The 16360-nt window shown below is 44.1% G+C and overlaps 1 protein-coding gene across 4 annotated transcripts in view; it reads right to left on the bottom strand.

The window, feature by feature from the left end:
• The window catches only part of CLSTN1 (calsyntenin 1), a 39952-nt gene extending 25007 nt beyond the window's left edge, over positions 1-14945 (bottom strand). For 3 of the 4 annotated variants that reach the window (XM_037382256.1, XM_037382258.1, XM_037382257.1), the window contains exons 1-2: positions 14654-14945; positions 4576-4698 (exon numbers count right to left, since the gene is read on the bottom strand). In XM_037382256.1, the coding sequence (XP_037238153.1) occupies positions 4576-4698; positions 14654-14756 (226 nt within the window). In that variant the 5' untranslated portion in view covers positions 14757-14945. The remainder of the gene's footprint in view (positions 1-4575; positions 4699-14653) is intronic. The other variant, XM_037382259.1, reaches the window with a different exon arrangement.
• Positions 14946-16360: the final 1415 nt, after the last annotated feature.

Genomic DNA, 16360 nt, shown 5'->3' with positions numbered 1-16360 from the left:
AGCTCCCAACCTAACAAGCTTTTTAAGCTCCCTTCTTCAAAGTGTCTCTGCAATGACAAGAAGCAAAAAGGAATAATTCTCTGAAGTACAAAATATTTCAAAAATTAAAGCTCCCCTTCCTTTCTCCAAAATGTATTAGACTGTTACAGAGCTGCTTCAAGCCAAATAAGAAAATTTTCTGATTAACAGTCCCATACACAGATGATACTAACTTTCATCTCAGTTATGAAATGCATATATTTATATAGTATAGGTAGACTCTTCTGTGATTACAGAATTCTTGGCAGTGAATTTTTTTTTATTGCCATTAAGCAAGCTTAGCCCCATTCCATGCTCCCTAACGTTTCATGCTATGCCATACATACCTAATACTTTTTCTCACTTCATTCTGAAGTTGAGATACATTACTAAAATAAATTTCTACCTCTCCTAATCTTAGAACAGAATGATGATCAATCTGTAAATTAGTTTGTATTTGACATACTGGGAACTGTTCAGTTAAATAAACTGTAACTAGGATAGCACTTTACAGTGCTTCCCTCAGCTGTAATTACAGTTGAAAAAACATTTCATTTTACAGGTAACACAGGTCTGTGGAACTTACGTTAGCCAGAAGACATACAGTAATCTTGTATCCTAAAAGCATTCTGTATTTCCCCTTTCTAGTGTAGCACAATCAAACGACAGTGAGGATTTGGTAGAATTTTAAGGCTTTGTTGTTTTTTACTGTTTTATCTCTTTCTGTACCGTTATGATACAACGAGGTAAAATAATTATATTATATAGTTTAAAAAAAGCTTTGCAAGATATTTAAACTGCACATACAGTATTTGACTAGACACTCTTCAACCTCTGGAGTCAGCTATCCCTCTAGATTTCCATTCCACAGGAGATGAAGTATGTCCTCCCAGCTCTAACCCAGCAGCAGTCTACATGAGGACCATGGAAAGCCTTCAGGAAGAGCCTCTCATTTCAATGTGCGTACAGTGCCTCCTAAACAAGTATTGCTTAATAGCATACAAAACCGATAAAAAGCAAACCAATTTTAAATTCCACAATTAGCGATAACTCCATGTCAGTTTGTATTTGTCTGCTGGTAAGTGCATACCAAAACGTCACTTCACAGATGCCTTAAATTTGATGCAAAAATGGCTGAAATACTATTTTATAATATACATGTAATATAAATAGATGTAGAATTTTTAATAACAAAATTTCCTCTAAGGTTTGCCAACCAGCTGTGCAACTGAACCACTCATTGGATGTGACGAGATCAAAATTTTTATCTGTTTGCTTACACAGCATCATTCATCATCTCTACACATTAATTCTTTACAGGCGTCACTGGCTGAGCGCCGCATGACGGAGGCTGCTGCAGCCAGGAGCCAGCACAGCTCCCTGCCCCAAGCAAACAGGGCTGGTGGGCAGCAGCACTCGCCCACCGCCACCTGCGAACCCCACACGCCTCCGGGCAGAGGCTGACAGAGAGGCTTGGGGGATTTAGGGGGGGGTGGGGGTTAAAATAAATGAATATAGATTGTGCGAGATCATTTTCACAGCTCTATGCATATTCATGCTCTAAATCAAAACATTCTTAACTCCCACAAAAATACTTCTTGCATCCCAGATTAGTAAGGGGAGAATAAAGTATTGTGGCTGAGAAGTGGTTTTCTCTGGGGGGGGGGGGGGGGGGTGGGGAAGAGGGATTAAAACCCTGTTACGGACACATCAAAAATCCAAGGAAACACATCCTTCCACCAGGGAAACATTTCAAACCTCTTGCTAGCAAGACCCTGCGTTATAATCTTACAACAAAACACATTCAGCTAAGCTAAGGCATCCAGATATAACACTGTTTGTTTCAAATGCAATAAAAATTCAGTTCCTTTTTGCACAGTAAAGGGGAAATCCATACTGAGAGCTTCAGACATCAAAATTATTTAAAACGTGGATTACTGTAATGTACAACAGAAGATGTAGCTGCCCTTTATTTTATTTTTTCAGCAAAACCATTCAGAGCTAAATTCCAACGTGACTCAATGTGAGACGCAGAAAAGTTTCACTAAGGAATAAGAATGGCCACTGTCTTCTCAAGCAGATCTGAAACAACCATGGCACAAAAGACCGACTCGGTAGGGCCTCTCTACACATCAGGCAGTATGGCAAGGCAACCTGCCATGGCTATACCAATTACCCTAGAAATAAATGTCTACATCACTCTACTTACTTTTGCACATCTGAATGTTAGGATCCTACCCACAGCACGAAGTGGGCAAAGCAGTAAAACGCTACTTTCACTTGCCCCACAGTTCATGTGCTACAAAGTATTTACATGAACTAGGTTCAAGAGGTTTCGACATGCTCAATATTGAAATAAAGCAAAAAGCTCTATTTAAAATATTTTAAACCTGCAGACAGTTCAGAAGTTTCACAGCTCAGCCAGTGGGCCCACTTAATTAAAATATCCAACTTTTTGAAGCATGAATAAATCTGATTTATAAGTAGGAATATACCAGTTAGGGCTGAAACAGCCATTTAATCCTGAAAATGCTTTGGTTTGCTGTGAAAACATGTCACTGATCTAACAGACTTCTCGCACCTAAAACACCCACGTAAGATGCTGCTGGACAATAACAAAGCCATTCTCCGTTCTCAGCCATGACTACAGCACCACCAACGGGAACTGGTGACGCTCATTCAACACGCCTCCTTACATGTGGTCTCCTCGAAGACAGATTCAAGTATTGTTCCATTTAATGGTAGACAAATACTTCCACATATTCCCACAGCACAGTCATTCAAAATGTGTGTAATTCAAACCCAACAGAGTCATATCAAGGAAAATTTATTTACAACATTAGCGTGCTACACTCTGAATTTAAGGTAACTATTTTAAATCCATTGTTTTGCTGCTGCTTAAGAATTGTTAAGTTTTTGAAAGCCGAAATATATAACATTTATACAAACATTTAATAAAACCAACTTCCAGTTCATAAAAACGTTCATTGAAAGAAAGGAGGTTTAACCACTTTAGATCAACACAATGCAAAAGCAGTCTCATCTGAAGAGATACTCTGACATTGGATTCTCCTCTGCAAATCTGACAATGTATTTGAAGATACTCTGCCAGTATTTTCCTAAAGCTTCATGATAGCCAGCACTCAAGAAAACTTCACTATTCACCAAGAGGTATAAAACTGCCATTTGCAGAATCTGTTCAATGCTGTCAAAACCACCAGCACCACTTAAGCACTACAAGAGATGATTCATATTCTCCTAATTACCAAGTACACAAGTCAGCCCCCCTATGCTCCTTTTACTTAACAGATTTTGTGTATCCCAACACAAGCTTCTTCATTTGGAAATGAAAAGTTTTTTTGTCCACAGACAGCAGTTTTATTTCCAGTTAAGATCACTTAAGAGCCTCTGCCATATGTATCTAATACATGAGAAAGTGTTGAATTTCAGAGGTTTGCCATTATCTCTGAACTTCCTGAATTTGTAAGGCAGCCTTGGAGATAATTACAGCCTTATAGTAACGCAACACAACTGTTACTTTAAGTACCACTTTAAGAAACTGTGACCAAGCTGCCATAATGCTGTAGCACACAATGCAGTCAGCATGCTGAACATTTCAAATGGCTGTTAATTTAATCACTCCCTTTTTCTATCACTTCCTCCTTGAAGCCAGGCTGAGCAGTGTTCCCAAAAATGGCTAATATCATATCCTGTAGGTATTATACTAGAATTCTTAACTCTAAAATTAAACTTAACCAAGCAAACTTCTGCAAGTATCTCATTTAAGCTTGTGTTATCCACTACAACTGATTTAAATACCTGCAAATGCCCAACAGTATTCTTCAAGCACAATTTTCCAATATTTTGTCATACCAAAAAGATACTTTCCATACTACTACATCAAATTAATGAATACAGTATTGTTAAACAGTAGTTTCCAGAAAAAAAAAACAACAAACTACTGTGGAAGCTTCTAAGAAAACTGTCATCTGTCAGTCCTACGTTGAAAGTGAATTAGCCATTCTGCAGATATCATGTATCATTCTCCATGTTCTTTGCTAAAGAAGAAAAAGCCTTTTCTTCAGGTAGAAGAGGCTGTCCGCTTTTAAAAATACCCCAGACTGCTAAGCAAACTTAATTCTACTAATTGCTGTTTTCAATTCTATTAAGACACAAATCAGAAACACCAAGAAAACCCAAAACTCTCTTCAGAATGTTAAGAATAGTTTCAGAACTCTCAGAGTAAATGCTGTGAAATGCAGAATCCTGAGGATCGAGAAAAAGATTAACTGGAGCGGGGGTGGGAATTAACATACGCACATGAAATTGAAAGCAGCATGGAATACCTGCAATATAGAGTACTCTCTGGTTTGGATATTTGGATACAACTGTGTATACAAAATAAAACTCTGGTCCACGCACAAACATTTCCTAGGGTCTAAAAGCTTTGAAATACTATGCTAGTGTTAAGGGAAAACACACTAAAAACACACAAAGCATTTGCTCTCAAGAAAGCATTTCCACTTCTTCAAAAAGAAATGCAGATTAATTCCTTACCTGCAAAACGCAGAGGCGCATCTTTGTCCAGGGCTATTAAGGGGGGGTCCAAGAGCACCGTGTTGTCATTTTCTGTAACTATACCATGATAGGTTGTTTCAATCCATGGCTTATGCTTGTTAACTGAAAGGAGAACAAAGTACAAAGTCAAAACATTTGAAACTGACTTTAAAAAATACTTTACAATACTGATTTCACCATTTTCCTTTTTCTGTATCTGAATCAGCATTTTACAAAATTAAAAAATTTGAGACACAAAATCCTGTTTAAGTATGTTCAGAAGAGTGCAGTGTCCCTGTAGGCTTTCCAAAAGTAACTCAGAGAATCTGAATTGGTCTCTTAACTATGCTGGGATTTAAGATGTCCCTAAAGTGCAACTCAAAAACCTTCTAACAGCGACAAGGAGCCGTTGACAGGAGCGTCAAGCATGACACCAGAAAAACTGATATTCAGCACCAAGTGAAAAAAGACTGGCCAACATGAAACACAAGGGTTTATTTAACTCTCTCCAACATGGAAAACCTGGAATCCAGTTGGTGGACTATTTTTCAAAACAAGAAGTCTTTTTCTAGTTTCAGCATTTTGTCCTGTATGGGGTTTTTTATTATCATTAAGAGAATAGGCAGAAAAGAGATCAAACTTCACTAATTTCTACACAAGGCCCGAAGACATTTGCCGAGGAAACAAACGGGGAGCGACAGACATTTCTGTCCCAGCGTAAGACCTACACCTAGAACCTTCGGTATCAGTTTCACCAGTCACTCATACAGCATCCCAGGTGAAGGAGAAGCCCAGGAGTTCTGCTCATGCTGGGGAACTACACAAAACGCAAGACAGGGAGAGAGAGGAGAGGCAATCGGAAAGGGGGAGACACCAGCTTTTGCAGCCGTGCACCTCAGCAGCAGGGGCACCAGGCAAGCCCCTGGCCCTGCGGGGTCTAGTACTCTGCTCTTTAATCCAACATACGCCTGGTGCAGATTTCAAACACTGCTGGAAGAAGTGATCACAGTCTTCCGGACTTTTCTGTCACCTAATAGAACGCCTTGAAATCTGAGCAAAATACTGACTATTTTTTGTATCACTTATTTAGTAGTGACTTTAAGAGACTGGGAAACTCCACTAAAAAATCACCCATAAAAGCACTCTTCAACTCTGCACAGAAGGATCTGTAAACCGATCACTTGAGCATGTGTAAGGTGACGGATCTCCTTCCTCTGCTGCAAAGAAATGCAGGATCTTCCCTTGTCAGCTTGCAAAAACAGTTTTTTCCAGTACATCACAAAAAATGCAAGACAAAATCATATGTAAATCACATGTTATCTACTAGGCTATCATCTACTACATGACAATCCAGTGTGAGAGTGCCTTTATTATTAAATATTTACCTTTAATGTTATGCTCTCCAAAGATAAATACAGCTCATAGTCTGCAGAACCAGTGGAAGTGGTGTAACAGCTAATTCTTCTTGACAGTTCAACATATTGTTTCTCCTGGTCTAGCTCTCTTCATGCTGAGGTTCTACATGCATCAGTTTTACCTAAATTGTTTTGGGCAATTTCTATCTGCTACTTAAAAAAACCTCTCAAGGCTACCACATACTTGTGCTGCTTAAATTAACGCTACTTCCCCGGATCCAATTCTGGAGGGTTGTACATACCCAGCTGCTTAGAACCTATGGAAAACATTCATCTAGAGGGCCAGAAAACCGCTCCTCACCAGACAAAACCCAAGTCAATCTTCAGCAAATTATGTACAGGAAAATATCAAAAAATGCTTTGCTAGAGGTTATAACAAATACACCACACTATTCAATAACCAAATTCAATAGGTGACATCACCCAGATTTTGGTCTTCATGAGATCAAGTACTTACAACTTCTGAAAGAAAAGCCTGTGCAATCACAGCGAAGAATATACTACAGCTAGAACACAACAGTGTAGTTATACTGTACTGAGACAGTTGAGTGCTGCTAGTTCACCTCTCTGAAGAACTGTATCAAGCAGATTGTCAAAAGAGGCAGAGATGTAAGGATAATCTATAACCCAGACTTTCAAATCCTGCGTCTCCAACAAACTAAAGTGCATTCATGATGTCTGTCATAACGCTTACCCAGGAAAACTGAATTCACTGCGATAAAAGGACACTTAAACAAATGATTAAACCTAGAGGTAAAGAACTCATATAGGAAATGATAACACACTCCCAATACGCTTTCATCTGCAATCTTTTCCTGGTTAGTAGTAACAAACTGGTAGACAGGATATAATATCTTCATACGTAACAATGCAGCAAGAGAGAACTCGCAACAAACTATTTTAACGCAAACAGTGTTTAATTACAGCCATGTGTGGTTTTACTCAATATGGCAATGCTATCTTTCTTGCCTCAATACACTCACATGGGCATGCTTTCAATATTTGGCATACCAGCTAGCCAGCTCAACGCCAACCACACTTCTATTTGCCCGAGAAGCACGCTGCCGCAGCACCCTCCCAGGAACCTGGCGTTTTGTAACGACTTTGTCACGCTCAAAGGGACGAACACACTGTTCCTCCCTCAGAGGGAAGGAAGGTGCCGGTAACTGCTGAAGCATGAGTCTGACTGAAACACACCTCTCAATTCAAATCTGTCTAAAGGAAAGCATTCCGCTAATACAGCTACGGCTGGCAGGGGCACCAGGAGGACGCAGGTGTGTGTTTTTCTGTCCACGCATCTGGGGCAGCTGCACCCAGACTGAAGATGTCACAGTCCCTTCATCTGTTCGTCTTCGTCTTTGCAAGGACCTAGTAAAAAATACTGGAACAGATCTCTGCTGGAGGAAACCCCATCTCCCTCCTAATGCTTCTGAACATAGATTACGGTTTTGGGTTTTTAAGCACTGAAACACCTTCTCCTAATTTAGCAACCTACAATAAATCCCACTACTGTAGGGTAGGGAATTCTATAAAAGCCTGAAGTACTGTAACCACATGTGAACAGAATTATGAGTATGCTAAGCATCTGCAGAGTCTAGTGAACCTTCAAACAACAGGCCCAGTTAAAAGCAAAGTCATGTCCTTTTATTGTGCTGTAGACAATAAAATCATAAAGCTTAAACCCCTTTGTCTTTAGGAAGGCTAAAACATCACCAGATTTTAAAACATAAAGCTTAAATCCCTTTGTGTTTATCAAGGCTAAACATCACTGGATTTTAAAAACCAAACTTACTGCTGAATGTCCAGGAAAGGCCCATTATCCATGTTTGTGATCTACTGACTCTAGCATAACCACGTACTGTAAGAAATTCCCAAGCTAGCATTTGAAATATGAGGCAGCTCACGAGTGATACACTGCTGCTTCCCTTGAACTGCAAAACTGAACCAAGTATTATTCTGATCTCAGTCTGCTGAGAGATTATTAAAAGTTGGACTGAAAACTATCCTTCCACATTTTTTTCCCCCTCTTTAATGGTCAGGACACTCCTGAAACCCACAGAGAAAGTTGTTCAAAGCCAGACTGTCAATTTCAAACCAGAACAGTTGGCCTATTCCAAGCCTGACACTAACAAAGTGCCCTGAGCTGTTAATCTCTTGCCATTTAACTGGGATAAACTACTCGGGTTTCCTTGAAATACAATATTCACACTATTTGTAAGCGCCTCAACTGGAATCTGTTGTAAATCCCAACTAGCATTTAATCTAGTCAAGTGGGGGAAGCTACCCTGGGCATGCCACAGCAAGCTGACTTCTACTTAGTTTTTAGTGGCCAAAAAAAATTAAAAAGGCAGCTAAGCACAGCTCTTTCTCCAGGTAGCAAACTGAATTGTAAAGCTCATGCTAGAGCCTTTACTGCAGCCAAGCAATGACTGAGCACACACGTGCAAGGTGAGCACAAGCCACCTTCTAACTCGATTATCTAAAGAGAATTGCTGCTAAGCTATCAGATGAAAGGGAACCGGTGCCTGATGTGACGTGTCCCTGGAACACACGGGTTTAAAACACCACTCGCCCTAGGTAAATGTGCTCTGTGTCTTGTGACACCCAACAGACCAGCTCTCACCAACACTGACTGGAAGTACTACTGGCTGTTCTGCAGAACAAGGAATGCGGCCTCAAAGAAAGGATGCTTCACCAAGAGCAATGGCTGATGCTGCAGAATGCAATCCATCAGATCAACCAGCAGCAACTTTTTGCTGCTATTTAGAAGAATTAATGACTGTAAATGAATGTGTAGGCAGGGCAATGGGGTTTAGCGCTAGTACAGAAACTTTAATCAAAAGCTATAATCTTAAGACAATCAGAATTAATTCAGTTCTATTTTTTGAATGTGAACATATTAAAATTAAATGTACTTATCAAAGTCCTTTCTGAGGACTTCCATTATCTTCTTACAAGTGGTCAGAAGTTCATTTGACTTAAATGGGATCTGGCATCTACATAACTGAAGATTTAGACACACCTCAACCAAGAAGGCCCGTAAACTGAAAATAAGTTTTCTTCTGGATAACTACTTTAATATACAGTGTTGTTTAGCCACGCTGCATATCTTTAGAACTAGATCATTTGTGTCAAAATGAATTCTTAAGAATTAACCTGTAAAACACACTGAACGAACTCAATAACAAGTACTAGGCTTTGAAAGCTAAATATTCAGTCAGTGACAGTAAAGATAAAATACTCATTTTCAAAATCCACCTCTGAGACTTTGTGAAAAATCTGGAGATTGCCTAAAAAGAAAATTACATTCTCTATTAATTCAAATGAATTGCACTCAGTGAACTGAGTAAAGTCCTTCACTCCTGTCCGAAGGTCCAACAAAAACTGATTGCTGTACATCTTTTGTGTCTTCCTCTTGGTGCAAGAGAATACAAGTATGCCTTTCAGTGAGACAATAAAAACCCTAAAGTATGTCTTACCTTCAATATTCATAACTTAGTACTCTTCTGATGAAATTTCAAGCAATATTATTAGAAGTTTGTGTAGTACCTAACAATAGAAAATTACAGCTCAGCCAAGGAGTAAACATCTATGTGATAAAATATGCCTTCTCCACCCTGAAAGTAAAGTTTAAGGAAGGCTGTAGCATGGCCTAATTATAATGTGTGTTCTGTTCCTGCCCTGGACTCAACCAGCCTGCAGTTCAGAGCTGTGCCTCTGATTTTCTGTTCGAAAAGGGTGAGGATTAACTTTGCATATTATCAACTTGAAATATTATCAGTGGTAATGAAAAGATTTATTGTGTTTGTTTATTTAATTAGGTCTTCTCATACCTAGAATTTTATCAAAAATCATCATCTTACAACCAGGTACAAACAATGGGATACAATGGAACACAACCTTTACTCAAACATTGAGTTTCTCGATAGTATGGGACTTACCTATAGTACAGGTTTCCAAGGCAAACTACAATTGCCATTACTGGGACACAAAACCAGTAAGCAGTAACAAAATATAGGGGGATGAATCTGCTCCAAGAGAGTGATTAGGTAAGGGTGTGAGCATCCACTACCGCTAACCTCTACGGTTCCCAGCTGAAAGGAACTCAGGTGGTTGAAATTCATCCCACATTTTCAGACGTCTGTCTTGGATTCTTTGCCACAATAAGGAACACTTGTAATGTGTGCTCTGGAAGCTCAACTGTCACACACTGGGAGCATAAGGTAGTGTTTATAAATTGTCAGGTGCCTACAGTCTGAGCCTGCACAATTAATACTTTCTCCAAACACCACCTTCAAACTAATGGCCGCAGGAATTCAACGGGTTTTATTAAATTATATTTTGCCTAGGGAAAAACCTCTGGTTTATCACCACTTACAGAGTTTCCTGTTCTACACTGAACCAGCCGCCTAAATATGATTTTATTTGTACACAGACAGATGGAAGTTTTGCCATTAGCTGAAACCCAGGTACATGCAAATGACTGATTAGAAACTAGTTGCAGTATTATCCACAGCTGCAGCAGCAACAACGTTCAGAGTGCCAAAGACCTTGGACAGAGGATATGCTGACCAGATTTCAATTTGGATAAAAGCCTGTCAAAGAAAACAGCAAAACCGAAATATCCCACCACAAAACAGTCTAAACAGGATTAAGGCAACAAAGCCTTAATTTTTGAAGTGAAATTTAAAATGTTTTAAACTAAACAGAACACTGAAATAGAAAACATAAGCCTCTAACTGTAAACACTCATTTAATAAATGTTCTTTTAAACGTTGCTAATTATAGTGCAACAGTAGAAATCACCTACTTTCTACCTGTTGTCATATTTATAGATTTCACTCCTTGAAAGGCAGTCTTACTTACAGCAAACATCATTTTTCAGTATAGCCAGCACTTGTTGACTCCATTTAAAAACAAGGGAAACCAACTGGGAGCAGTAGCAGCAACTTGTTTTCAATCTGAACACAAAGCAAGTGAGATGAGACCTAATACTATAACCAAAGGGCAGACAGAGAGTTCTTCAAAGGCACTGAGGTTTCTAATAATCCTTTTTAAAGGCTCCTAAGGAGGTTTAGTCCCTACTGAAGCCAATGTGAGTCAATCAGTACGAATCAAATAAATTAGAGTGCAACACAAGATTTATTTAAGACCAAGGCTTCCAACAGTAAACTCTCCCATGTTTTGAGGAATTGCTTCTGTCTGTACCAATAATGATAATGCTACAAGATGTATGCCCTTTAATATCATAAACAAAATTTCAGAGAGACTTCTCTGAATACAGCTAAATAGGATGAGAGATAAGGCTCAGACAAATGGTAAAAGTGCTTTTGTTCAGAGAACATCAATGACTACAGAAGTTTTTTGTCCCCTGCAGAACAGTTTCATAGCCATGAGTCACTAAGCTATCAGATACTTACGACTTTCATGGCAGAAAAAGCCACTTTACCCAGAACAACAGAATTATAATTTAATCTGTTTGAGATGTTCACATTATGCTGTCCTGGGGTCTGCCGTGGGTTTAACTCCAAGCCTTCTAACTTCCATGAGAAACGTGTCTGTGAGCCTAGCTTCCATCCTGCTTAAAAAAACCCACACTCTTTCCAATAATCTGGAACTGGTGATTTCAAGTCTGCAGAATTATTAAGGCCTCACACCAAAGATACATTTGCAAGTTTAGAAAAGTTTCTGTTGATGAATTTTTCTGGTAACCTGGCACGGACATTACAACATACAGTTTAAGAATACTGGAGAAGACAACTGGCATGATAGTATTCCAAAGACAAAATAAACCATGCTTGCCCAGGCCATCTCTCCTCCATTTCAGTTTCCACAGCAGTGTATTATTTTATATAATATAGAGAGAAAAAGAGATGAAAATAGCGTGCATGAACAGATGGCTTTCCCAAGCATCATGCATCATAGAAAGGTCTAGCACTGGTTAATTCTGTCTCTTCCTTTCATAAATCCTTAGAGGAGAAAAAATACCCAGGCCCCATAAATAGCCAAATTGTCTCTTCATAATGCTTTAGGGTAGTCTTGAATTTCCTTGCCTCTAAAAAGGAGACAGAAACCTAACCACCAGCCCTGTATTCTGAAGGCTGTTCCCATGTCAAAGAAACATCTGCAGTACGACTGTGGTAGTGATGAGAAAGTGGTTTGTGGTTTGGATTTAAGACATTCATAGCACCACATAACTTCCTGAAGTAATCACAGATCAGCAAAGCTTCCTCAAGATACTATTATTTTGATCAATACCCTTCCTAAATGATGGTATGTTGGAAGGGACCCAAGGCAACAGAGGTATATCGCTCTACCTGGTGAGTAACTACAGAAGAAGCAGCCATTAGATGCACTGCCTTCTCGTCTGAAAAGTCAATCCATTCCCCTCCCTTTTCAGCTCCGTTGCTAAATATCCAATTGCTTCACTACGACAAACACTATTCGAACACACTGCTAACTACTGCTTTCCACTGCAATGTTAGCCCAACAAGCTTAGAACTATTTGGGTCAACTTGACCAATTACAAGACAAATCTAATTAAATTAAGAGTTCTGCATCAGCTGGAGAGCAATATGCCTCTTTAGAACCCGAAACCACTCTTTGCACTCCTTAAAATAACTACAGTGAAGACAGCAGGTCAGCTAGCTCACACTTAACTTTTGTGTAAGATCACATCCCCAAAAAGCTATTTCCATCATCAAAAAAGAAGACAGTTTTCGCTTCTGCCCCCCCCAATGGCTTCCACCGACCTCAAAACCAACCACTGTTACTTGCTGTATCTTAAACATAAATGTGTTCCAACCACAGGAATACGCAGGACTGGAGAGTGGAACCCCCCACTCTAGTGGAGCCTTTCCAGACCCTTTCCGCGCGTTACTGAACCAAGCACAATTCAGTTTTGACTACTTAGAATAAATGTTAGCAACCTCAGTAACAAGGACTTTCAAAGTCAGAGATGAAAAAAAATGAAGCTGAACTTAGGGGGAAAAAAAAAAAAAAAAAAAAAAAAGGAACTGATAACACAGCACAAAACCTGAAAGCTTACCATAAACGCTTCCAAACCAATGCTTCTAACAACAGGGAAATGAAAGCAAGTTGCCTGAGCAGCCTTCCAACTGTTTTCCAGAGCCTACCTGCCATTAAATGCACCTTCACGTAACATTATTAACAAGAGTACCTAGAGCAGCCAAAATGTCATCAGGACCAACGCCAACTGCACAAACCAAACCAGACTAGGCCTCATACTGTAACTGTGTTACACGTGATGAAGTTTGACAGATCAGGACCTGCAGCCTAGCAGCTCTGTTGATCAGACTGAAAACAAATGCAGCCTGTAACTGCAGAGGAGCTGCCTAACAGAGCCGTCCTGTGCAACACCACCTAAATTTGACATTTGTTTCCAAGTACCTGTCCACTTTCTTTGAAAATGGGTTGCGATCTTAGTTTTATTCATCACTTCAAATGACGGAAAAGCCTAGCAATCCGATGAAACTGTGCTTCGCTGTTGGTGTGGGGTTAGCAATGTAATGGTTCCAAGAACGCTAATAAATTGGTGGTTCTTAGATCTTATACAGGTAAATTACAGCCACCTCCTGAACAGCTGGCACAGGACTCACCACAGCAGCAACTTCTTGATCCTACCCAGGGCAACTGCAGCAAGACTGTGTGTCCTTAACGTGTTGTTTTTGTTTAAGATCAAGAACTTCCCCTTCAATGTATCTGCAAGGCATTTTATAGCCACGCTTCTATCTACGTTCAAGCGCAACACAAGATCTCAAATCGCATCATACGATCAGCTAAACCTTGCAAAAACGGCATTCTCAATTCAAGGGGTAACCTTCAGGTAAGGAAGCGCTTGCAAGCCGCTTAGCGAAATCTGCTCAGGAGGAGACCTGCAATGCGTATGCTTTTACTCCACAAGATCAATCAATAGCCACAAGGCCAACGTTTAAACACGCCGTATCGCTACGGTTTAGCGGAGCTGCGCGTTTCGCTCGCAGGCACGCCGGGGGTCTCCGCCCGAGCCTCGGCTCCCCGGGGGCTCCTGGCCCTGGGCTGCTACGTCCCCCTCCAGCCCGCCGGCCACCGAGGCTCCGCCGCGCCGGCCGCCCCTCCGAGCCCGCGGGGTGCGCAGAGCCGCCCCGGGCAGGGCCCCCCCCCCGGGCAGGGCCCCCCCGTTCCCCGCAACAAGTGCCGACCCCCGCCCGCCGGAGGCAGCGCTTATGTAACGCGGCGCACCCCGCCACGGCGGGGCCGGGCCCGCAGCCGAGGCCCGCCGGCTCGGCGCTGACCTTCGGGGAGGGCGGACGGGCTCCGGGGGCAGGGGCCCGGCGCAGGGCGGCGCGGAGGACACGCCGCCGCCGCCCCATCCCTCCCCACCGTGCCGCAGGTGCGGCGGGTCACCACGGCCCGCAGGTAGCCCCGGCAAGGGGCGGCCAGCGCCCTCCCCCCCCGGCCGCGCCGCCGCGATGTCCTCCGCGGCGCTCCCCCGCGAAGGGCGGCGGGACCAAGGGCACGGTCCCCGCGCCCGGCGGCTCCGGCCCTCCCCGGCGAGCGGCCACGCCAGCCGGGGACGGGGCGGGGGGGGGGGCCAGACCTGCCGCCCTCCCGCTCCCCGCCGGTGCCGAGCAGCCTCCCCCGCCCGCCCCGGCGCTGTTTACCTCGGGCGGCCGCAGCTCCCCCGCCGAGGAGCGCGGCGAGCAGCAGGCAGGCGGCGGGGGCCGGCAGCGGGCGCGGCATGCCCGGGCGGCGCGGCGGCGGCATGGCAGCGCGGAGCGGTGCAGGGCAGCGCGCACCCCGGCTGGCGGGGCGGCTGTGGCGCCCCCGCTGGTCCGGGCCCCGCTCTGCGGAGGGCTCGGCCCGGCCCTGAAGAGGAGGAGGAAGAGGAGGAGGGAGGAGAAGCGCTGCGCGGCCCCGCTCCGCTCGCCTTTTCTCTCCTCCCCCCTCCCTCCCCCGCCCCGCAGCGCGGCGCCCCGCCAGCGCCACCTAAAATGGCGACGGCCGGGCCCCCGCGCCGATTCCCAGGCGGGGGCGGGAGCGAACCAACGACGGGGGGGGGGGGGGGGGGGAGGGGCGGGAGAGCCCATCTGCGCGCCGCGGGGCCCGGCCGCCTCCCGCCCCGCAGCCCGGCACTGCGGCAGCAGCCCTGCCCGCCGCGGCGGGGCCCGGGGGCGGCGGGAGCGGCGCTTGGTGCCGTGCGGCTGCGGGCGGTCCGCAGTCAGCGCCGGTGGCGCGCCCGCAGTTGGGGTCGGCCCGGGCTGACGAGCCCCCCACGGCTCCGAAAGTGGAAACACGTGCGGGGCCGGGCCGCGCCGCAGCGCCAGGGCAGGACCAGCTGCGTGCGGGGTCGCCCGGTACCACCGGGCCCAGGGCCTGCACCGGGGTCCCCTGCCCCAGGGCTGCGGGGCAGGGGGCGGGGGTGCAGTGCAGGGTCCCTGGCCCCGTTGCAACAAATGCCCGGCGGGGTGGGAGGCCCTTCTCGCTGTGGTTCCGCCGACTTCCCTAAGGCAACAGTCTGCGAGGTCCGTTTGGAAAAATTCACTAGTCCTGTCTGAGCCGGTGCCACAGCAGTGATGACGTTGCAGGGAACCTGCCCCACAATAGCAGAGTAACTTGCTCTTTCGTCGACAATTTCAATTAGAAAATGCTTCATCGGGAGAAAAAAATTCCTTACTGTAATCAGGGTTTTGCCAACTGAAATGCAACCAGCTTATTTTACAATTGGACAACCAACTTATTTTATAATTAGATATGACTACTCATGCTTTGTACCTATTAGCCACTTCACTCCCACAGTGAAATAAAAATAAAGTCCAGAATGTTCAAGATCCTAGAGATGTGGTATTTCTTTCTTTTAAAACACTATGCAATTTCAATACCAAGATTGATCTGTTCCGCAGAACCCTCTGCCTCCCCAAGGCGAGCTGACAGCACTGCCCTCCCCGCCACGACCCGCAAACCGAAGGGGAGACACCAACTTGGCCACTGCCCTCGGCCCCCGCTGAGCCCTCTGCCCAGTGACACAGTGCGACCTGCAGCAAGCCAGTGCGCGGGGGGGCCCAAAGCCGTTCTGCCCCCCAATGGCTTCTGCTGACCTCGAAACCAGCCGTCGTTACTTGCTATATCTTAAGCATAATTGCTAATACGAGCGCGTGCAGAGCGGAGAAGGAATGTGAAGAGAAATACACCGTGGTGCAACACGCCCCACCGCTACCCCGTGATACGGAGCCATCCCTTAACCAGCAGCCAAGTCAGTCCCGTTTCTCTCACCGACCGCGCGCCGCAGGCTACCTGCGCTACTGAGAGCTCAGGCATCTTTCTTTTTTTAAATGAAGCTAAAGCCTCAGTCTAAAACCCCTTGATTTCTC

Source organism: Falco rusticolus, chromosome 3, assembly GCF_015220075.1.
Source record: "Falco rusticolus isolate bFalRus1 chromosome 3, bFalRus1.pri, whole genome shotgun sequence".
Lineage (NCBI taxonomy): Eukaryota > Metazoa > Chordata > Aves > Falconiformes > Falconidae > Falco > Falco rusticolus.
Note: the sequence above shows the minus strand (reverse complement) of the source record. Positions and strands in the feature narration are given on the sequence as shown.